Genomic DNA, 24,450 nt, shown 5'->3' on the forward strand with positions numbered 1-24,450 from the left:
AAGAGTTTTCCCTCCTTCACTAAGCAACACTCCTTGGTCCCTAAAATTATTTTTGATGAGGTACCTCCAACAGGTACAAGTCCTGAAGCTGCAGATTTTGAGAGCCTTTTTTCTTTTCTTTCTTTTTTTTTTTTTTTTTTTTTGGTGGGGGTTACTGGGGTTAAACCCAGGGGGAGTTTTTATTCTGAGACAGTCTGGTTAAATTGGGAGGATGCGTACCTATAAACTTCCCTTTTGTGTGTGTGTGAGAGAGAGAGAGAGATGCTGGGGATTGAACCCAGGGCCTTGTGCATGCAAGGTAAGCATGCTATCAACTGAGCTATATCCCCAGTCCTCCTGTAAACTTTCGATCCTCCTGCCTCAGCCTCTCTAGTCATAGGTGCGCACCACCACACCAGCCCAGAGTCATTCTTTTCACTGTCAGCTGTCATTCTGAGCTCCTCTTTATATTATGTCATGGACTTCAAAATCATTGCTTTCCCCGGGAACAGTGGCCCATACCTGTAATCCCAGCAGCTCAGGAAGCTGAGGCAGGAGGATCACAACTTCATAGCCAGCCTCAGAAACTTAGGGAGGCCCTAAGCAACTTAGCAAAACCCTGTCTCAAAATAAAATATTTTTTAAAAGAGGGGAAAGGAGCTGGGAATGTGGCTTAGTGGTTAAGTGCCCTGGGTTCAATCCCTGGTAGTAAAAACAAACAAACAAACAAAACTTCATTTGCCTTACCCTCTGACTACTATCAGAAATTTATATGGGGTGTGTTTGCCTCTCTGTATTTACCAAGTTTTTTACAATGAGCTATGAGAAGTATTACTTTTTCAGTAAATATAAATATAAATATGAATAAAATTAATAAGTAAATGAATCAGTAAAAAAACTAAATGGCAAAATAATGAGCTATATAGTCATTTTTGGAAATCAAATTGGTTCTTGACCTCAAGGAATTTACAAGCTGGTGGGAGTGGAGCAATATACAGAATAGATTGAGATAAGCACCATAATAGAGGTTTCCCTTGGCATGGAATACCCTTTAGCCTCTTATCTGCCTGGGAAACTCCTACACAACTTCCCAGATCGGACTCAAATGTCACCTTGTCATCCAGATAAAATTAATCACTTCCTCGTGTGTTTCCCAGTAGCACTTTAAAAACCATATGTCTTCAAAAGCAAGTCTTAAATGATTTTCACATTTAAATGCTTCTGAAATCAGGTTAAGCCTTCTTGCAATTAATATTTTAAAAACCTAGAACTTAAAAAAGTAGATAAAGAAGTAATAAACAGTGACTTGGGAGGCTGAGACAGGAGAATCACAAGTTCAAGACAGCCTCAGAAACTTAGCAAGACCCTAAGAAACTTAGTGAGACCCTGTCTGAAAATAAAAAATAAAAAGGGCTGAAGATGAGGCTCAGTGGTTGAGTGCCTTTGGGTTCATCCCCAGTACCAATGAAGAAGGAGGAGAAGGAGAAAACTATCATTGCTTGGAAATGTGTGAATTTAATCTCTCAGGAAGGGTCAAAGAACTTTCAGAGTTAGATCTGATATCAGATTCACACTTTAGGAGTAACTGAACTGAAATAGAATTAGGTTCTTCACAAAAACTTTGGATGCAGGCTGGGGTTGTAGCTCAGTGGCAGAGTGTTTACCTAGCATGTGTGAGGCATTGGCTTTGATTATTAGCACCACATATAAATAAGTAAATAAAAATAAAGGTCCATTAACAACTAATAAAATATTAAAAAAAAACTTTGGGTGCAACTATAAAGAGCAGGCTGATAAGTAATTACAGTGATAAAAATAAGCTATTGTCAATCAGGTTTTTTTTGTTGTTTTGGAGTTTGTTTGTTTGTTTGTTTTTGGTACCAGAGGTTAAACCCAGGGGTACTTTATCACTGAGCTATATCCCCAGTCCTTTTCATTTTTTATTTTTGAGACAGGGTCTCCCTAAGCTGCTAAGGGTGGCCTTGAGTTTATGCTTCTCCTGCCTTAGCCTTCTGCATCTTTGGGATTACAGGTGTACACCACTGCACATAGCCATTTTTTGCTAAACTTTTAAGTGTTATCCATTGCTTATTTGTATATATTATTGCATATATACTTGCTAGAAGAAAATATATTTTGCCTTGTCCTTTAGGTATTCAGATATTCTGAATCTTATGAATCTGACACAGCTCCTGCAAACAAACTATTCTAACTTTAGATACTTCTTCAACTCTTCATTTTTTTCAGAAAGGAACAAAAGTTTTTAACTACCTGTTTATAATCAAAGTCTTTTACTCACTGCTTACCATATTCCAGAACATGCTAGTGCTTTAGATATACTATCTCACAACAACCCTCTGAAGAAAGTAAGATTATCTTCATTCTACAAATGAGGAAACCGGCAAAAACAGATGTTTTGCTCAAGGTCATAGATTTCAGAGCTGGGAATCAAGTCTAGGTCTTTCTGATTCTGCAATCTCTGGCAAATCATCATTCAACATCAACTCCTGGTTTATGGCAGCTTATCAGTAAGAAGGTGTCATGTCCATTCACTTTCTAGTCATTCATTTCCCAGTTGTCTCTAGAAACCTCCATCAAACACGTATGAATAGTCATGTCCAATCTAAAGAAAATTGTAGATGTTGCAGGAGGAAGCCAGGAAGACACCCAGAATGGAACTGGGGCATTAGTTTCATGGTTGGGGTTTTAAAATAGGCCATAAAGTCCTACTGACGTCTCAAAGATATGACAAAGGTCAGATATGACCCATCAAGAGACATGGTTAGGAATTGTGAGCTCAGGGGTGGTCATAGAAAAATATAATGAAAAGAGAGATAGATGGGGCAAGAAAAATCAAACTCCACCTTAGGATTAGATCTGGAGACCCTGGCGTGTGCAGGGTGCCCCGCGACATGCCTCTTAAACATCTACAGGAATAACAATGGGTCACAAGTAACAATAGCCAACAAGATGCGGTGGTGCATGCCTGTAATACCAGTGACTCAGGAGGCTGAAGCAGGAGGATCACAAGCTCAAAGCCAGCTTCAGCAATTTAGTGAGACCCTGAGCAACTTAGTGAGACCCTATCTCAAAAAATAAAAAGGGGCAGGAATATGTCTCAGTGGTTAAGCGCCCTGAGCTCAATCCCCAGTACCAAACAAACAAGAAAACAAGTGACAGTAGCTAACTTGTAATGAGTGCCCTCTAGACCTGGGTATATGCATCACCTCATTTGACCTTCATGATAAGTCTTTGAGGTAGAAACACTAGAATTCACCAATTAAAGAATAAGGTCATTAAGATTCAGAAAGGTTAACTAAGTTACCAAAGATTAAATGAGTAGTTAGTGAATTAGCCAGGATTCAAACTGCACTTGACCCAAAGCCCATATATGTGAACACTACTCTCCACTCATATGCCACTTTCATCCAGGTAGTGGCTACCTAGAAAGCCAAGTTGAAAGATTTGAGAAGCCACATCCACCAAAGAATGTGATGGACACAAAGATGACAAAGCAATCTCCAGGAGCTTCTAGACATCAGGACAGAGATCTGAGAGCACAGATAAGAGAACAGTTGATGCATGCCTATAATCCCAGCAACCCGGGAAGCTAACGCAGGTGGATTGCAAGTGTGAGGTCAGCCTTAACGAGTTAGCAAGACTCTGTCTCAAAATAAAATACAAAAGGGTGTGGAGATGTAGTTCAGTAAGTAGAACCCACTGGGTTCAATCCTCAGTGCCTAGGGACTGGGAGAGCAAGAGAGAGAGAGAGAATACAGTCAATTTTTACTAGATTATACAAGGTTTCCTAGAAGTGTTATTTAAACAAATCCTCCAGAGACAACCAGAGGAAAGGGTGAGAAAGGACACAAGTTGGGGAAACAGTATAAACAAAGCCAGGAAGTCATGAAGATGTATTGTGTGTGGGTGTGTGCAAGTGTGATTGTGCCCTGCTCTCTGCCTAGCTCCCTTCACTCAAGCCTTCTCAAAGAGCGGAAACCAGACAATCCAAAAGTTCAAGTGGAACCCTTTTTGGAAAAATGCCCTATCCTTGGTAGATGACGGAACCTCCTCTTTCCGCAGGTACCAGGTTGCTAGATGAAGAATGGGTGGACACATGAGGTGAGAGGGGTTATAAATATCTTCTTCCATTGTTACTCCTCATTCCCTTTAGGACTGAATTTGGGTGAAGGCAGATATCCCTGTGGAATGACACTTTCCTATGGGTTCCTCCAGGTGTGGAGTAAAGAAAGATCTTACGGGGTCTCTCAGGAAATTACAGACAATTGGGGACATTTCTACCACCGCTAATATTGTCAGAACAGGGCAATGTAAAATACTGCAAGACTTTGTTCACCATTAAGTTATGTAAAGACCAACACTAGCCAGGGGCAGTGGTACACACCTGTAATCCCAGTGGCTTTAGGAGGCTGAGGCAGGAGGATCGCAAGTTCAAAGCCAGCCTCAGCAAAAGCCAGGTGCTAAGCAACTCAGTAAGATCCTATCTCTAAATAAAATACAAAATAGGGCTGGGGATATTGCTCAGTGGTTGAGTGACTCTGAGTTCAATCCCCTGTACACCACCCCCCTTGCAAAAAAAAAAAAAAAAAGAAAAAAGAAAAGAAAAAAGACCAACACAGGAAAAAAAGAGAGAGAGAGAGTGGGGAGGCCCGGGGCAAAACACACCTATGCAGCAGCTTTACTCCTTAAACTTCAGTCAGTTAGCCTGGCATGGTGGGGCATGCCAGTAATCCCAAGGACTTGGGAGATTGAGGCAGGAAGATCACAAGTTTGAGGCCAGCCTGGGCAATTTAGTGAGATCCTGTCTCAAAATAAAAAATAAAAAGGGCTGGGGATGTAGCTCAGAGGTTGAGTGGCCCTGGGTTCAATTTCCAGTTCTGCAAAATAAGAAGACTCCAGTTAACTGACACATGTCCAATCTGATAGAAAAATGGCCAGGTTGTAACTGACTCCTCACAGTACAGAGCTCTCTGGACCATGAGTACTAATCATATTGTTCAATTCAGTGGAATCATTGACAACATGCTTTTGCACCAGAATGTTTTATATGGAAGAATTCACACATGAAAATTAAAGAAGCCTTATTTTAAGATCACACCTTGTACTGTCAACTCCTTCATGCATCAACTGGATTAAGAGATACTTCCTCGAGGAAGCCTTCTTTGACTCCCAAGAGAGCATCTCTCTGGCTCACTTGCATTTCTTTGTATTGAAACTATGTGTCTGTATATCTGCTCTCCTAACCATTCTATATTCTCAAGAGAATTGTCATGTTCATACCTGTATCCCCAGCATGCTGGAAAGGACCTGGATGCACTAGATGAGTAATGAGTGTTTTCTAAATGAAAGTGAATAAATTGGAGAAATACAAAATGGGGTTAGATCTGTATTCATATATTTTCTGCTTATGCTTCTGACTCCAAAGATTGAGGACAAGTCAGACTGGGGCCTAGATTCAAGGATTAGGTGCTGAAGGTAGTATGCTTTAAGTTATCTTCAGTTGAGCCCAAGTGACCTGGACATAAATGACAGATTCAGAGCAAAAGTTCTGCTCAGTAATAAAAACAAGTCTCTGGTTTTGGCATCCCTCAATTGTCTCTCCTTTTAAAATCTTTTTTATTATTTGGTTGTATAAATTGAATCCAGGGGCACTCCACCTCTGAACTACATTCCCAGTCCTTTTAATCATTATACTATTATTATCGTTGCTGCTGCTGCTGCTATTGTTGTTATTATTATTATTATTATTATTATTATTTTAGTACCAGGGTTTGAACCCAGGGGCACTTAACCACTGAGCCACATCCCCAGCCCTTTTTATTTTTAATTTTGAGACAAGGTCTGTCTAAATTGCTGAGATTGATCTCAAACTTGTGGTCCTCTTGTCTCTGGGATTACATCTAGCACCACCTTTTTAAAATATTAAAGTTAAAAAGGTGGGGGAGGGAAACTGGGGCTCAATAGTAGAATGTTTGTCTCACATACTGGGTTTTTCATCCCCAGTACTTCAAAAAGAAAAAAAAAAAAATGAGTGGATAGTAGTTCAGCAGGAGGAATTGAAGCAAGAAGTCATTCTAGAGACAAGTGATTGTGCTCTAGACAGCCAGCTATGCTCAGAAATAAAGTGTCATCATTCTGCTTGGCAGAATAAAGAGAATTTTTAAATTTTTGTCATAAGAGCAGCAACTTGCATTTGAATAGCATCCTGTACTTTATAAAACACTTTCACACTTGCCAGCTCATTTAATTATCAACACGAAGGATAAGCATCCTCATTTTATAGATGAGGAAATAGGCTCAGAAAGATTAGATGATATATCTGGGGATACTGTTGGAAGAGAAAAAAGTTTAAAAGGATATGCAACAAATGGTAGTGGTTATATAGAATGTGGGTACAGGTGATTTTACTCTTTTATTTGTTGGCTTAATTGTATTTTCTGATATTTCTGTAAATGCATATAGCATAGGAATTTCTATGATATTTCTGTATAGCTTAGGAAGTAAGAAATTAAAAAAAAAATAAAGGTGGGAGGGAGAGGAAGAGCACAGGAAAAAATGTAAATGACTTCCTCAAAATCATATGGTCAGGGCTGGGGATACAGCTCAGTTGGTAGAGTGCTTGCCTCGCAAGCACAAGGCCCTGGGTTCAATCCCCAACACTGCAAAAAAAAAAAAAAAAAAAAAAAAAATCATATGGTCAAGTTTTCATTTCCTATCCTGCTCCAAGGACACACATGGTTAATGACAGAATACAAGAAAGTAACTAACCTAAGAAAAAATTTCAAAATATTCTCCCTCACAAGTAATCAAAGAAATGCAAATTAAAACAACACATAATAATCGTCAATTATGTTAACAAAACTATTTCTCAAAGATGAGGGTGTGGTGAAACTGGTAGTCATTTATTGCTGATAACATTGTAAATTGGTACAATTCACTCAGAAAATGATTTGGCAGCAAGTAACTAGAGCCGTAAAAATGTTCACACCCTGTGGAAATAATCTAAAATGTGGAAATATTTTTTTCTGGAGGAAGAAAAAAGATGTTTACATGAACATTATTAATGTAGCAGGTCATCCTCTATTCAGACAACAGGTCCAAGTTTGGCTATTTATGGATAGGTAAGTCTGTAATCCTTTGGACATTTATTTGCATTAACTGCTATACATAAGGGGGTATGGCAGTATAGTTCAGTGGTAGGGCATTTGCCTGGCATGCTCCAAGCCCTGGGTTCAGTCCCCAGCATCACACACACACACAAATATACAAAAGGGGGAGGAGGAATTTGGAATTTTGGCTGAAAGGAAAATGAGAAGACGTGTGTGTAATGGAGAGAATGAAGGGTATTGGCCTGATGTCTGTTGAGGGCTCAGTCACTTTAGATTGTCTCCCCTCCCCCTTTTACTGTAACAACTTCATGAGATCTAAGAGGGAAAGATCAGTCTTTAGAAGAATGTTGTTTTCTTGTGTGTGTGTGCTTTTGTGTGTGTTTTGGTATTGAGAATTGAACCCAGGGGTACTTAACCACTGAGCCACATTCCCAGCCCTTTCTTTTATTTTATTTAGAGACAGAGTCTTGCAGACTTGCTTAGGGCCTCGCTAAATTGCTGAGGCTGGCTTTGAACTCACTAACCTCCTGCCTCAGCCTCCTGAGTCGCTGGGATTGCAGGTGTGTAACACCACACCTGGCTGTGTGTGTTTTCTTGTGAAATAAGAAAAGGTACATAAGTTATACACATTAATTGAAAGGATTTATTTTTATGATACTAGGGATTAACTCAGGAATGCTCTAACCACTGAGATAAGCTCCCAGCTCTTTTTATTTTTTTATTTTGAGAGAGGGTCTTGCTAAGTTACTTAGTCTGGCCTCGAACTTGCAATCCTCCTATTTCAGCATCCCAAGTAACTGGGATTACAGGTGTATGCCACCACACCCAGCTAACATGATTTTTCAAGTTTATCTGTAGTGGTGCACATAGCAAGAGTTTGATCATTTTCCCACTTGTATTGTATTCCACTATCTGAATGACCAACTAGGTCAGAAGTAGAATTCATATTTGAATAAGCACCCCAGGTAAGACTGATGAAGGTGGTGATTGGTTCACATTGTGAGAATTAATGTATTAGAGAATGAAATCTTATCTCTCTCTCTCTCTCTCTCTCTCTCTCTCTCTCTCTCTCTCTCTCTCTCTCTCTCTCTCTCTCTCTTTCGTGGTGCTGGGGATTAACAGGGCCTTGCGCTTGTGAGGCAAGCACTCTACCAAGTGAGTTATATCCCAAGACCAAGCCTTTTAATTTTAAACTGCTTCTCTACCTTTTCCAAAACTATTTGCCCATCTTTCTTCACCTAGATAATTTTTATTCTTTGAATCTCCCCATTAAATGGTAAACTCCTCCAAAGCAAAAGCAAAGATTATCATTGTTATCATTGTTGTCATTGACATTCACAGAGCAGACACAATGTACCAGGTACTGTACAAAGAGTTTTATATGTATTATCTCATTACTCCTCACCCAGCCCCATGAAGAAGGTCCTCTGATTGTCCTCATTTTACAGGTAAGGAAATAAGGGTCAGAGAGATTAAGTAATTTGCCCAAAGTTAAACAGCCTACTCATTTTTCTACATCTGGAGTCTAGTATAGGACTTGGTATGTGGAAGGCACTCCTTAAATATTTGTTGAGCTGAACTGAAAGGAAAAGTCAAGGAGACCAAGTGGAAAACTGTGGAGTTCAGATGATGGCAGTGGGAATGGAAAAGAAGAGCTGGACGCAAGACGTGGCATGCCACACTGTTACAGAGCTGAAATCCAGGGAGAGGACTAAGGGAGGCACGAGAAAGAGGCAAGACCTTTGCATTCTTTTGCTTTGAGCACTTCTGTCTCTTTTGGAAATCTTTACAAGCACATGGTGCTTTTACCACTGAAAAAAGAGAGGGAGACAGCAAAGGCAGATACTATGTGACTTGGTACCTGCGAAATATAGGAAATAAGGGAGAAGAAACTCAAGTTGACTGGCAGTTTCTGGCAAGGCTATGTAGAACAGTATAGAATCATTTGAAGAAAAACATTGTAGGCTCCTTTGGGAAGAGATACTAACTGTAACATGGAGATTCTGAACTTGTGATGAAGTGGGTCCCCTTTATCTACCAACTAGTTGAATTCATAGGTCTGAAGTTCCAGAGAGAGGTTGGACCAGGCTCCTGTTCTGAGAGATGATAGTTGAAGATAGAAGATTAGCATGTACATCAGGCATGGTGGTTCTTGTCTGTAATCCCAGCGGTTTGGGAGGCTGAGGCAGGAAGATTGCAGGTTAGAGGTTAACCTGGGTAATTTAGTGAGAATGTGTCAAAATAGAAAATAAAAAGGGTTTAGGGTGTAGCCCACTGGTACAGCATCCCTGGGTTCAATCCCTTGTACTGAAAAATAAAAGTACCTAGAAACAATAGCCCTGAGAATAAGTATGTGTGAGTAGAAGTTTGACAAAAGGGAAAGGAAAGGAATGTGAAAAACAGGGTTTAGGAAGAAAGCTTTTGAGGTGGAAACATGGTTTAACAATCTTGCCATGGTGCTTTGTGATAATAACCACTTGTGGGAGATTCGCTATGTGCCACTATGCTAATCCTGCTTCATCATGGACTGTCTCAAGTCTTCAGCTTTTCTCTCTGTACTATATGTAGCAGCCAAGTCATTCTTTCATGGGTGCTGTCTCTCCTCTCCTAAAAAACCATTAGTGATGACATATCATTCCCCAGAGAGTAAGATCCAGAGAGTAAGATCCAAACTCCTCATTTTGGCAATTAAGAAATTTGTTTGGTGTGACCCTCACTCACCAGTCCAACTTCTCACTGCGCAGCTTTCCCAGCACAATGAGTTCCTTGCCTATGAGCATGTATTCATTCATTCATTCATCCAATAAGCTTTTATTAAGCACTTACCATGAAAAGAAGTGTTATGATTTGGATATGAGTAGACCTCTGAGAACCTGGGGGCAAGCTAAGAAGCAGGAGAGGGACCAGAGATACAGCCTACCTATTTGTGTCCTCTCTAAGCAGGAAAATTCACACATGGAAGAGCCTGTTCCCAACATGTGACAGTATTAGGATCTCAGATTTGTAAATTTTAAGAGCCAGAAAATATCAGATATTTGGTGTAACAAATACACTAAGATCTAGAGTGACTAACTGAACTGATAAGAAGAGTTGGTTAGTAAATAACTGCACCAAACTAGAAGCTGGATTGGACCCAAGGGTGCTCTACCACTGAGCTACATCCCCAACCCTTTTTATTTTTTATTTTGAGACAAAGTCTCCCTAAGTCACTGAGGCTGGCCTTCTGAGTCACTGGGATTACAGACATTTGCCACTATGTCCAGCTAGAAGCTGGATATTCTGATCCCTGCTTCTGTGCTGCTCCCAGATCCTGCCTCCTCAATCTAGGGTCACTCACATACATACATTAAAAAAAAAAAAAAAAAAAAAAGCACATATCAGGTTCCTAACTGGGTTTAAGGTTATGACTCCTTGTGGTAATGTTTTGTTTCCCTCAAATGTCCTCTAACTGGCTCCTTCTTGTGGGACACCCTTCTGGGACATCTTATATATCAATCCACGGCAAATTCTCAAAATGGTACTTCTGAGGGACATTCAATCTGTTCTTTCTCAATCTGCAGCCTCCCCCTGACCAAAACTCTTCCATCTCTGGAGAGATGAAGCCCCTGAATCTCATGTAAATTACTCCTTACCTTGTTTGCTGGGCTCCTCTTTTACCTTCTCATTTGATTTTCACAAATGATTGCTCTTTCTACATACTGATGGCATTTAATTTAGAACAATACTTGGATAGGCAAAATAAACGAAGATGGCATGTTCTCAATTTACAAAAAAAATGGGATGTAAAATCATTCCCAAGTAATAGGGATGTAGTTTTATCTCCTGATTCAGGCCAGGATACTATTAAGATATATTAATTGGATGTAGAGATTACATCCCTAACTAAGAAATCACTCCAGTATTATTTATTAAGCTCTAAAGAGCTTTATGAGGGACCTAGACAAACTAGAAGGGAGTAAGGAAGGAAAGTTATTATGAGATTTATGCATTTAGAAATTTCCCATCAGATAGGGTCTCTCAATGGAAAGATGCTTAGAGATGTGGGTCATGAAGGCCAAAATTTAGATGGCAATATTTAAAAAAATCCATGAGTTCCAATCAGGCAGCTACTTTTTTTTTTTTTTTTTTTTTCAAACTGGGGATTGAAGTGGTCCTATACCACTATACTAAATCCCCAGTTCTTTTTTTTTTTTTTAATGTGTGGTTCTGGGGTTTGAACCCAGGGCCTTATGCATGCAAGACAAGCACTCTACCACAGAGCTACATCTCCAGCCCTTTATTTTCTATTTTGAGACAGAGTCTCACTAAGTTGCTGAGTGCCTCACTAAGTCACTGAGGCTGGCCTTGAATTTTCAATCCTCAGGTTCCTAAGTCACTGGGCCTGGTTAATCAGGCAGGTATTGTGCTATTCCTATGCAAACTATACTTTAAAGAAACCACATAGTAAAGGAGAGTTGTCTTTATAGAAGTATTCCAGCTAATAAAGGAAGGAGGAATGATTGATAAGGGATTATCAATGGCTGCTAACATCAGAAGAAGAGAGAAAAGAAGCAGTGTCTGGTGATACACACCTGTAATTCCAGTGACTTAGAGTCTGAGGCAGGAGGATTGCAAGTTTGAGGCTAGCCTCAGCAATTTAGCAAGATGCTGTCTCAAAATAAAAAATAAGAAGGACTGGGATGCAGTTCAGTGGTAGAGCAACCCTGGGCTCAATTCCCAGTATCAAAAAAAGCAAAAAAAAAAAAAAAAAAAAAAAAGTCATCACCGCTCAGTTCCCTCCTTAGCTCATTGTACTTTCCTTACCCGTCCTCCATTCTTGTTCTTTTTTTTTGGTACCAGGGATTGAACTCAGGGGTACTCAACCACTGAGCCGCATCCCCAGCCCTTTTTTGTATATTTTATTTAGAGACAGGGTCTCACTGAGTTGCTTAGCACCTCACTAGTGCTGAGGTTGGCTTTGAACTCACAATTCTCCTGCCTCAGCCTCCCAAACTGCTGGGATTACAGGGGTACACCACTGTGCGCCCCCCCTCCATTCTTATTCTATTAGAATCAAAGACCCCAGCATAAGATCCTGTAAAGCTCCCTCAGACTTGGGCTACATCTCTCAGTCATTTCCAAATCTGAAGTGTTTAATGTATGTAATATGGTTCTGTGTCCCAGGGGCACTCTGACAAATCCTAGATCTGATCTGATCCATGTTGTTGAAGAGAAAGAAATACAGATTGGAAATCTAGTCACCAGGAACCAGATCTGTCTCTTTTATAACCATGTGAACTAATGAGTCATGTCATTTAGCATTTTTGCACCTTAGTTTTTCAATAGATTAAAACAAAAACAAGTTCTTCATTATAAAAGACTGTGGGACACCTGGAGACATAGCCAGAATTTCCTGGGGGGAAAAAAAAGACATTAGCAATAATACTTTAACATTAAACTCTAGAGACATTACATTTATAGTTTAACAACAAAATGTGTAAGTGCGTGTGCGCACGCGCACGCATGTGTTTTAGATCCTCACTAAAACCTTGTGCAGTAGGGAAGTTTAAGTATCACTTGGGCCTGAGGAGATAAAAGCCTAGCCAATTTAAGGGCCAGGGCTAGGACTCAAACACTTTCTTAATGAAGTCAGTGTTCTGTCCAAGAACCTGACTCCCCTTGATTTATTTCAATTAAATATAGGAATGTTCTAGTGTGTAAAATGAATGGCCCTATAAGGATCAGAGAATTTCATTAACCTAAAAGTAAAGGGACACAATGACCCAGCAAATTAGAAAACAAGAGTTGCTTCCTTTACCTAATGCCAGGAAGGATTCCTGTAACATCATTTGACATTTTCAGCAACTTTGCTCCAACAGTTTTACAGTCCTCCTCCAGGTCTTTCTGGCCTGTTCATCATAGGATGTTTTCTATGCCTCAAATGACAGTAAACCTACAGTGGAAGAACCTCACACACTGTCTACAAAGAGCATCTGAAGGACTGGGGATGTAGCTCAGTTCATAGAGTGCTTACCTGTCAAACAAAAGGCCCTGGGTTCAATCCCTAGCACTGAGAATGAAAAAAAAAAAAAAAAAAAGGGCATCTGAGATTCTTTTAGCCTCTAAGTCACAAAACCACAAACATCCTCTATGGTAATTCTGCCTTGTCATGGTGATGAGACATCTGGTGACTAATGCCTGCATAGCACTAGTGAGAGTTTTCCATTTTATTAAATTTAGGTGTTCAGATCCCAAACCTTCTAGTTCCAATCTTTCTTATAAGTTCTGAACTTGGGTGGCTGCAATTATAAATTTCTTAGAGACTGAAAAAAAACAAAAACAAAAACAAAAACAAAAAATATATATATATATAAATATAAATATAAAATATTGAATATCTTTTAAGACCCAGGCACTGCTTTTAAGGGCTTTATTTATATAAAAACTCAAAAAAAATTTTTTTAGCAGTACTGAGGATCAAATCCAGAGGCCTCATACATGCTAGGCAAGTAATCTATGAGTGAGCTACACCCCCAGCCCAAAACTTCAGATATTAATCATTGAGCACCTACTTTGTGCCAGGTACTATACCAGATAGTTTACATGAGATCTCTAGGTCACATTTCTCTCACTTCTAGTAACCAGACATTAACCACTTAAACTCACATTTCCCTAAGGGTGAGTTACATACACTGAAGGAATGCCTTTTGTGTTCAGAACATTATTTGGACTCTGTAAGTTTATCCCATTCATTGTAACATAGAAAAAAAAGACAACAGATCAGGGTCTGACTTGAGTCACCAATACCCAGGTATTCTCTATTTGGGGTAGATGAAGATAGTAGCAATGGAAATTTGAAAAGGCAATAGCAGAACCACTAAAGACCATTTCCTAAATCAAATGGGTGTTTTGATGGCATAAGAGATGTGCTTTCTGCCGGAAGCTCTTATCACATTTACTACAGTGGAACGGTTTTTCTCCTGTATGTGTTCTTTGGTGTGTGAGAAAATGAGAACGCTGGTTAAAGGTCTTGCCACATTCAGGACATGGATAGGGTCTGTCTCCTAGGTGAATGCGTTGGTGGGTAGTGAAGTGGGAGCTCTGATTGAAGCTCTTTCCACACTCGCCACATTTGTAGGGTCTTTCTCCTGTGTGAATTCGTTGGTGCTTAATGAGGGCAGAGCTGTCAGCAAATCCTTTCCCACAGTCATTGCACTTAAAAGGCCTCTCACCTGTATGTGTCCTCTGGTGTGTGACCAGATGGGAACTCTGACTGAAACTTTTGTGGCAGTCGGGACAACTGAAAGGCCTTTCTCCTGAGTGAGTACTCATGTGTGCTACAAAATGAGAACTATCTCTGAAGCCCTTCCTACACTCAGGGCATTTAAATGGCCGTTCTCCTGTGTGGGTTCTTTGGTGCTTGATCAAATCTGAGCTCTGGCTAAAACTGTCCCCACAGTCATTACACCTGTAAGGCTTCACACCTGTGTGAATCCTCTGGTGGGTGATGAAGTTTGAGCTTCGACTGAAGCTTTTATGACATTCGAGGCACGTGTAGGGCTTCTCTCCTGTGTGCGTTCTTTGGTGCATTATGAGGTGTGGCTTCCGGCCAAAAGTCTTCCCACACTCTGGGCACCCGTAGGGTCTCTCCCCCGAATGGGTTCTCTGATGTTTGATGAGTGTTGAGCTGTCACTGAATTTTTTCTCACACCCACTGCATTGGTAGGGCTTCTCTCCCGTGTGTGTTCTGCGATGAGTGACGAGGTCTGAGCTCTGTTTGAAGCCTTTCCCACACTGGATGCATTTATAAGGTCTCTCACCAGTATGGGTTCTTAGGTGTCTTATGAGATAGGAACTCTGGTTAAAGCTTTTCCCACATTCTGCACACATAGGCTTCTTTCCTACATATCCATGTAGGAACTGATTTAAATCCCTCTCCTGTGTAAAGGGCTCCTGCTGGCCCTCTCCTGGAAGGGTTCTATGTTGCCCTCCTACTTCAAGGGCCTTGTCCCAGTTTTCTCCCCAATTAGGAGAATGAGAAATATTTTTATTGGTTCTTTCTGAGGATGTTCCACATTGTTCTGCTGTTTCAGATATGTCTGGACTGAGATTTGCCACCTGATGCTCAAAGTCTGAAAAATTAATGGAAAGTAACAGAATAAAGTTATCAGTTGTTAAGGAAAGAACATCAGAAATCAGTTAAGAATGATTAAAATTAGAGTCTCTGCAGTAAGCTACACTTAATTTATTCACTCCATTTTTAATTTTATTTGCAAAGTTTGTTGAAGACTGAGTGTAGCTCAGTGGTAGGGTGCTTGCCTAGCATGCATGAGCCCTGCATTCAATTCCTAGCACTGCAAAAAAAAAAAAAAAAAAAAAAAAGTATACCATATACTGTCAAAATTGGGTAACTTCCTTTAAAGATGTTATAGTCTATACAAAAGTGAAATGCTTACTCAGAATGAAGTCAATTTCTGACTGACTGCCTAAGAAATCAAATGTAAATTTTTCTAATAAGAACAAAAGACTGCCTGGTGCGGTGGCCAACACCTGTAATCCCAGTGACTGGGGAGGCTGAAGCAGGAGCATCGTGAGTTCAAAGCCAGCCTCAGCAAAAACGAGGTGCTAAGCAACTCAGTGAGACCCTGTCTCTAAATAAAATACAAAATAGGGCTGGGGAATTGGCTCAGTGGTTGAGAGCATCTGAGTTCAATCCCTGGTACCAAAAAAAATTAAATAAAAATAAAAACAAAATAAAAGAACAAAAGGCTATGGCAGGAGTTTAATACTCCTGAGACTTAGGTATGTTATAATTTTGCATTTTGTTTTCCTGGGTGGAAAAAAAAGTTAGGGAAGCAGTCCAAATTTTTCATCTAAAGAAGGGCTAAAATTCTAGATTTCCTCCCACTAGGTAGCACTCACATCTCACCTGTGTGACTTTCCCTTAGGATTGTCCTTGTCTCAAGGTTTTGGAGTGGTAGAACCCATGGTGATTCTTTCTGCTCCAGCTGGGAGATTGCACTTGGTCTAGAAATCCTACACAGGAAGATGAATGAACATAGTATGAGAATACGAGCCAAACACACAAAGCCTAACCAAAATCAAGCTCTTCACTTTTCCCAGGTAAAGAACACAAGTGGACTGCTAATGTATGTTTGGGCAACCAGAGTATGGGGCACATGCCTGGAATCCAGTGACTCAGGAGGCTGAAGCAGGAGGATCACAAGTTTGAGGCCAGCCTCAGCAAACTTAGTGATATACTGTTTCAAAATAAAAATTAAAAAGTGCTTAGTGGTACAGTGCCTCTGGGTTTAATCCCCAGTGCTATGAAAAACAACAACAAAAAAGCAACCAGGTAAAGTGCTATTACAGAATGGTTGCTACAGGAGGCTAAAGGGGAAAAAGCTTTTTCCTTTGATTAAAAACAAAAACAAAAACATGGGCTGGGGTAACTAGTGGTAGAGCAATTGCCTAATATGCACAAGGTGTTGGGTTCAATTCCCAGTTCTGGGAAAGCACACTTGTGCGCGCGCGCGCGCACACACGCACAGTCAGACCTGAGTGATAGAAACTCTGGAGTATACACCATAACTCATTTCTGAAGACACAAAGCTAAACCTAAGTGAAGAAACCTAAGTAAATTTATCAGAAACAAAGCTGCTACAACTTTACCCTTAGAAAGAATCAAGGAAGTTAACAATATAGTTGGGTTTTACAATTTTCCCACAAAGGCAGCTGTTGATACCACCATGAGAAAAAGACAAAAACTTGTTAAGGGAAGAAAAAAAAAAATGGGCAAAGGATGTGAATAGGCAATTTGACAAAAAAAAAAAAAAAAAAAAGAAAGAAAGAAAGAAAGAAAAAAGCAGCCTATAAATATATAACAAATTCTTAACCTCACTATTGACCAAAAAAATTCAAATTAGAACAAAGATACACTTAGGCAATATAGTACAGAGGTAAAGAATGCAAACTCAAGAGTCATATGCCTGAGTATGACTGTTAACCCTGCCATTTACAATCTGTGTGACTTTGGGAAAGTTATTTAGTGTCTTCATCAATTAAATAGGGATAGTGCTCACTTCAGCAGCATGTATATTAAAATTGGGAACAATACAGAGATTAGCATGGCTTCTTCCCAAGAAAAACAAGTAAATTTATGAAGTGTTCCATTTTTTAAATAAATACATAAAACAGGAGCCTGGCATAGTGGCACATGCCTGTAATCCAGCAACTGAGGAGGCTAAGGCAGGAGGGTCACAAGTTCAAGGCCAGCCTTGGCAACTTAGCAAGGCTGTAAGTAATTTAGCAAGACCCTGTCTCAAAATAAAAAATAAAAAGGGCTGGGTATATAACTCAGTGGTAAAGGGTTCAATCCCTATTACCGAGAAAAAAAAAAAAAAAAAAGAGGGGTAATAATAAAGTCTACATTAGAGATTTATCTTGAAGATTATGTGGTAATTCTTCAATACACTCTATCATTGTTATTTTACCCAAACTCTTAAATTATAATTTTCACTGTCATAGGTAAAATATGAAGAAATGAAGGTTTTCATTTAGTGCTGTGGTAATAAATAAATTGATTCAATCTTCTTATAAGCATTTGGCAAAGTACCAAATACCTAATCAAATACCATAGAAACGTATCCTTCCTTTCTCTCCCCACTCCCCTCTCCTTCTCTCTCTCTCTCTCTCTCTTTCTCTCATGCTGGGGATTGAACCCAGGGTTGCTGTACCACCAAGCTACCATCTCCAGTCCTTTTGCTTTTTTTTTTTTTTTTTTTTTTTTGCAGTGCTGGGGATTTGAACCCAGGGCGTTGTGCTTGCAAGGCAAGCACTCTACCAACTGAGCTATATCCCCAGCCCCCAGTCCTTTTTATTTTTTATTTTGAGACAGGATCTTGCTAAATTTCTGAGGCTGGCCTAGAACTTGTGATTCTCCTGTCTCAGGCCCTGGAGTAGCTGGGATTATAGGTGTGCACCACTGAGCCCAGTGAAATATATCTACTATTTATTCTTTGACCCAGAATTCTAATTCTGGGAATTCTAAGGAAATGATTATATATGTATAAATATGGAGGGGAGAGACCTGGAGGATTGGACCCAGGGGCACTCTACCACTGAGCTACATCCCCAGCCTCCAGTTTGTGATCCTTCTGCCTTAGCCTCCTGAGTAGCTGGGATTAAAGGCATGTGCCATCATGCCTGCCAAAAATTATATTTCAATACTCAAGGCTTTTTTAAAAAGACTAAAAGGATAAAAGATGTCCATCATAATACTGGTGAAAATTCTGAAATGACCTAAGTGTCCCACAACAGAGGGACACATTTGATTGAACCAAATGAAACTGCTGTTTTCATAAGTTAAAATAATGACCAAATATATGGTTCATATAATAAATATATAAATATTATATGAGATTATAGGCACAGAAGCATATGCCTATAATCTCAGCTAACTTGGGAGACAGAAGCAGGAGTATCACAAGTTTAAAGCCAAACTGGGCAGCTTAGTAGATCCTGTCTCAAAATAAAAAGCAGAAAGGGCTGGGGATGAAGTTCAATGGTAGAGCACCCCTGTGTGAAATCCCCAGTAAAACACACACACACACACACACACACACACACACACACACACACACACACACAGAGTTTCAATCTAATAATCTATTCCATACAACAAAATAATTTTCTATTCCATATAACAAAATGCAAGTTGGTTATGTTAAGTGATATACAGAAAGATATTATTACCAAAATATATATTTGCAATACAGTATGTGAGAAAATAGAAAGCATAACTGAATGTACAGTATAATCCCAGTATTATTCTTTAGTGGGGTTTTTGTTGTTGTTGTTTTCTTTCTCTCTCTCTCTTTTTTTTTTGGTACTGGGAATTGAACTCAGGGGTGCTTTGCTACTGAGCTACATCCCCAGCCTTTTTTATTTAGAGACAGGGTCTTGCTAAAACTGGTCTTGAACTTTTGATCCTCCTGCCTCAGTCTCTAGAGTCATTAGGAATACAGGCAAGGGCCACCAAGCCCAGCATTTTTTTTTTTTTTTTTTTTTTTTTGACATAGGATTTCCCTTTGTTGGCTAAGCTGGCCTTGAACCCATAATTCTCCTGTCTCAGCCTCTAGAGTAGCTGGGATTAAAGGTGTGTGCCACCACCCTCATCTTTTGTTTTGTTTTATAAATTATTTATATGTTTACAAAAGACTGGTAGGTAGTAACTCACTAGTGATAGGATTAGGGGTGACTTGTTTTCATTTTGCCTGTTTTTTTTATCAATGAGTATATATTACTTATGTGATAGATATGAAGTAAAGCAAGATGAGTAGCTATGGAATTTAATTTAATTTAATTTTACAGTACTTGGGATTAAATCCAAGGCCTTATGCATGCTATAGTCAAGAACTCTAACAGTGATTTACTTCTTCAGTCCATTGGTATTTTATAAAATGCATTGGAAGTACTTTTTGTTTAAGTAACAGCATGGGGACAGCCCTCCCTCTTCCACAAAGACCTGAATTGGACTTTTACCTCTGCCACTAAATTTCTGAGTGTGCCAATGTTCTTCACTAGAAAAGGAGAACAGTAGTATATCTATAAAAAGATTATAGTGAGTAGTAAGAAAAAGATAAATATCAAACATATCTGTTGCTAAGCACAGTAGCACATGTATGTAATCCCAGCTACCAAGGATGCTGAGGTAGAAATATTACAAGTTCAAGGCCAGTCAGAGCAATTTAGGAAGACCCTGTTTCAAAATTTTTATTTATTTATTTATTTTAGGGCTGGAATGTAGCATAGTGCAACCCTGGGTTCAATCCCCAGTACCATTTAAAAATAAAAACAAAAACAAAAACAACAAAAAAACCTCAACCCTACAAAACATAAAGTGCCATGAAAACATAAAATGTAAGTCATTCTTAGTAATTCTTAGCCAAGGAGCAACAATTAATTTCAGAGAGGCCTGGGACTTCAATAAAACAGTGTCCCCAGATACCACTCAGACTTGGGCCCTTTCAAAATATCTAAGTTTTAAATCTTAAGGAGAGTAGTATCCTTACCCTTTGAGAGCCCATTCTTCTAACTGTGCTGGGTGGCATCTCTGAAGAGAATTCTTTAAGCAGTGTCCAGGTAACCCACTCTTCCCTGAAGTCCCCAGCCACATCATTGAGGGTCATCAGTTCCTAAAGCAAAAGACCTCAGTTTGCATCAATAGCTCCCTAGATATTCTTACCATTGTCTGAAAACCAAAAGATGGACACTGTATACCCAAACAAAAAGCCCCTTGATTAGAATAGTCTTAAGGTAAATTTTGTGAACTACAGAAGCATTGCTTTTCTTTCTTTTCTTTTCTTTTCTTTCTTTCTTTCTTTCTTTTTTTTTTTTTTACTGGCAGCTGAATCCAGGGGTGCTTTACCACTGAGCTACATCCCCAGCCCTTTTTATTTTATTTTGAGACAGAGTCTCTGACCTTGCACTTGCAATCCTCCTGCCTCAACCTCCTTAGTTGCTGGGAATACAGGTATGTGCTACTGAGGCTGGAGAAGGATTTCTTTTCTTATTCTGGTTTCACATAATCCTTCACATGGTCAACTCTCACTAAGAGAGGTATGGGCCTCCCAAATACATCTATAGAACCCTCAATCTTTTGGATACCTTAACTTTTTCAGGAACAAAGTGTTCATAATGGACAAGATGAAGGAAAGAGATTGCAAATATAATTCAATTTCTGAAAATCTTTCAGTGCTCTCTAACTACATTTTACTCAGCAAATTAGAAAATTGTGGACTTTATTTATTTTAGTTATGAGAACAGTAGACCATTCTTGGCTTATATGTTTGGAATCAACCTCCGGGAAAAAGACTATGCAGAATCTCAAAGGGAATTGTGCTGGGTACCATTCTATTTCAAGGTTTAATGGCTTCAGAAATGAGATGTAAAAATATGTGGGTTGAAAAAAAAAAGGCATGGATAAGTTGTAAAAATAAGTAAAATTCAATGGGGAGAAGCACAAAATACATTCCTTGAAACCTGAAAACTGTCATAACATTGACAGCAGTATCATGAAAAGATTATTTTGGAGGAGGATGGTAAGAGTTATTACTGGATAGATCTGTAAATTGTTCAGTAATTAGCATATTGTAAGGCAGGAGTTCCCCCAACCCTTAAAAAATTTCCGATAGAAACAAACACAAGTCAACCAGCTGATAGACCATCCTCTACAAAGAATTCTACATTTCCTTGGAAGAAAACCAGACTGGAGTGAGGAGGTATTAGTCTTTCACGTTTTTTGTTTTGTTTGGGGGTTTTGGTCCTGGGGATTGAAACTTAGGGCACTGTACCACTAAGCTACTCCCTCATTTATCTTTTATTTTGAGACAGGATCTTCCAAAGTTTCTGAGGCTGGCCTTGAACTTGCACTCCTCTTGCTTCAGCCTCCCAAGTAGCTGGAATTACAGGCCTGGGCCACTGTGCCAGGCTCATTCACATCTTTTGTCCCACTAATGAAAGCACCTGCTTACTATTTGGATATACACACTTTTCATAGAAATATTTAGGTATTTACAGACACTGCTATTGCTTGTTTACAAATTACTGAGTTTTTAAGAACCTAAAATTTGTAGGAATACATTTCATCTCTCTGATTTAAAACCATAACAAATAAAAATAATGTCATTAGGAAGTAAAAATTATAATAAGAGCTTTAAGTATAGATTTTATTTCTACATTCATTACAAAACACATAATTGCAGTGCCCACTTGCAGTAGATAGTGCGATTGAGGGGGAGATAATTCTTAGCTATGTTTTTATAGAAAACCTGTTTCCTACCCAGTCTCCTTTTTCCTGTACAGGTGACCCCAAAGGCCCTGGAGCGCTAAGGTGCTATGACTAAGGGCCATTGTGAGAAGCGCGAGTTTCCTCCTGGGTTTATTAATAGGAACATGACCGCACCGGTGGGGCTGACACCCGTTCTTCCTCGCGGTACTCCAGGCCTTAATCAGGGTGCAGCGGTCAGAGGGTCACAAAGATAAGCTGAAACCCGGGGACCACCACTGAGGAACAAGAAAATTGATTAAGATGATGAGCTATACCGAAAGTGGTTTGGAAACTGCATCTCCCTACACCTCAGCCAGACCCGGGGCTCCTCCAGGCAAGAACCTGGACCGTGGACAACATCTGGTGAATAGGGCGAGCCCCCTTCCACGCCCCTCAGCAGCGGGAGAAGTGTCGCCTCAGACTCCCACCCTGGATTACTCACCGCCCCAGGCCCAGTCGGGGATGGAGCAGGAAGCGGGAGTCCACCGCCCAGCCGCACCCAGCCGGCAAAGCCGACCAGGTCCCTCCAGAACCTGACTGGGATTCGTGTCAGGGTTGTAGGGACACAGGTGGGACTCAGGGTTCGACAGCCGGCAGCCGGAAAACACCTCCCCCTGGCTCTCTCCATTGGTTTCTCCGTTACCACAACTAGAGGTTCTCCTGATTTATTGGATAATCTAGTCATCAATCATTGCAAAGCCTCCTGGGAAATGTAGTCCTCAACTAGCTCGTAAAGGACTTCGAGTCCTCTGATACTCAGTTCCAAGTGCTTGACAAGTGCTAAACCCAATTCTCGAGCTACTGGACCACGGGAATCGCCTCTGTAGAGCTGAGGACCAGATCAAAATGCTACCTCCAGAGGAGGATCTTCAAATGCGAAACTCCGGCCTCACCCGGAGCAGCTTGGTACCATTGCGCGGTCTCCCGCGCTCTGACACTTCGCCCCTACCAACCACGAAACTGGCTCATCGCTCTGGCCTTTGCACATCCTTTCTGCAAGAAGTCCTTCGCCTCACTCCGGGCGGCTAGAAGCTGGAGGGATGTGAGTTGTCGGCCCAAATCCAGACCAACTCGGACTAGGCAGACCCCCGCACACACCCCGCCTCCGAGAACCCGTTAGTTTAAAAAAAAGGGGTGGGGGGTTGTAGTTCAGTGGTAGAACCCTTGCCAAGCATGCGTGAGGCAGGCTCTGGATTCGATTCTCAGCACCACATATAAATAAATTAAATAAAGGTCCATTGACAACTAAAAAAATAATAATAAAAATGAAAACCCCAGACGTTCTGCTTCCTTCCATTAACCTCACACTTCCAGGCATATCCCCTTTCCATTGATTCATACACCTATTAATAGAGAATGCAGACGAGGACGTCAACATCAAGTATTGTGGGAAATGTGGTATTGGGTTCCAAACTGGAGAGGCTTCTGAGTGAGTACTTTGGTGAGAGAGAAGAAGAAGGAGAAAGAGGAGAATTAGGTGGTGGTCGTGGGGGGTACCTGTCTACCCTTGTTGACTCAATGCAATAAAAAAATAAAGTGTTTTGTTTTTGTTTGTGATGGACTGTAAAATACTTAGAATTACCAGACAAGTTTTGCTACTGTGGAAAATTCCTTAGATGCTAATTACCATTCCTTCAACAAGCAGGGATGGTACATCCTCCAACAAACACACGTGATACATCCTCCAACAGATATTTATTGGGAACATTCTATAAAAATTCTATATTTAAGATCATTCTGAACTCTGTGGTTACCCACAGAAATCACACATGGCCCTTACCCCCATGAAACTCACAGCCTAACAGGGAAGATCAACCACAAAACATACTAAAATCAACCTGGGGTTCAGTAGCATAGGCTTGTAATCCTGCTACCCAGGAGACTGAGGAGGAAGGATCACAAGTTTGAGGACAGAGCAAGACCCTGTCTCAAAAAAAAAAAAAGAAGGGACTGGGTATATAGCTCAGTGGTAGAGAGATTGTTTAGCACGAACAAGGCCTTGGATTTAATCCTAAGTACCACCAAAAATAAATAAATAAAATAATAATAAAATAAAAGATTAAAATCCCAAGCAATATTTTTCTTTTTTCTTCTTTTTTCATATAGACAGTGGCACCTTAGTTATTTTGCTATGTAATTATAGTAATTTATAAGATAACCATTTAGCATTTGGGGGGGATTCTAAACACTATAAGCATATGTCTGGTTTGGGATAGCAGTTGTATTTTAGTTAAGTGAAAATGAGGAATTGTGTACATATATGAATGTGTAACAATGAATCCACCATTATACATAATTATAATGGACTTATTTAAAAATATGAATGGAGCTGGGGTTGTAGCTTGGTGACAGAGCACTTGCCTAGCATGTGTGAGGCACTGAGTTTGATCCTCAGCACCACATATAAATAAATAAAATAACAACTAAAAAAAATTAAAAACAAAAAAAAAAAACCCACAATCCAATCACAGAGATAATCTTTCCCCTATAAAAAAATAAATAAAAATATGGGAGAAAATGAAAATGAGGAAA

The 24,450-nt window shown here is 39.9% G+C and overlaps 1 protein-coding gene across 2 annotated transcripts; it reads right to left on the reverse strand.

Moving 5' to 3' along the window:
* Nucleotides 1-13,501: 13,501 nt before the first annotated feature.
* Nucleotides 13,502-22,507, reverse strand: ZNF774 (zinc finger protein 774). 2 transcript variants are annotated; one of them, XM_079127531.1, is made up of 5 exons: nt 22,361-22,507; nt 20,162-20,284; nt 16,018-16,124; nt 15,408-15,442; nt 13,502-15,220 (listed from the first exon to the last, which is right to left on the reverse strand). In XM_079127531.1, exons 4-5 carry the CDS (start codon nt 15,427-15,429, stop codon nt 13,980-13,982), a joined length of 1,263 nt encoding a protein of 420 aa, XP_078983657.1. In that variant the 5' UTR covers nt 15,430-15,442; nt 16,018-16,124; nt 20,162-20,284; nt 22,361-22,507; the 3' UTR covers nt 13,502-13,979. The 2 variants fall into 2 exon arrangements, with proteins under 2 accessions (XP_078983657.1, XP_078983656.1); XM_079127530.1 differs by lacking the exon at nt 15,408-15,442.
* Between the last annotated feature and the right edge of the window lie 1,943 nt (nt 22,508-24,450).

The sequence above is a fragment of the Sciurus vulgaris genome (genome assembly GCF_902686455.1).
Source record: "Sciurus vulgaris genome assembly, chromosome: 2".
Lineage (NCBI taxonomy): Eukaryota > Metazoa > Chordata > Mammalia > Rodentia > Sciuridae > Sciurus > Sciurus vulgaris.

Excerpts from the sequence above, each read along its gene's own strand:
- ZNF774 (XM_079127530.1), bottom strand. The coding sequence starts at position 20,268 with ATGATGTGGCTGGGGACTTCAGGGAAGAGTGGGTTACCTGGACACTGC. Across the intron at positions 16,125-20,161 it reads GAAGAATGGGCTCTCAAAGG|GATTTCTAGACCAAGTGCAA; the intron begins GTAAGGATACTA and ends CTTCCTGTGTAG. Across the intron at positions 15,221-16,017 it reads CCTAAGGGAAAGTCACACAG|ACTTTGAGCATCAGGTGGCA; the intron begins GTGAGATGTGAG and ends TTAATTTTTCAG.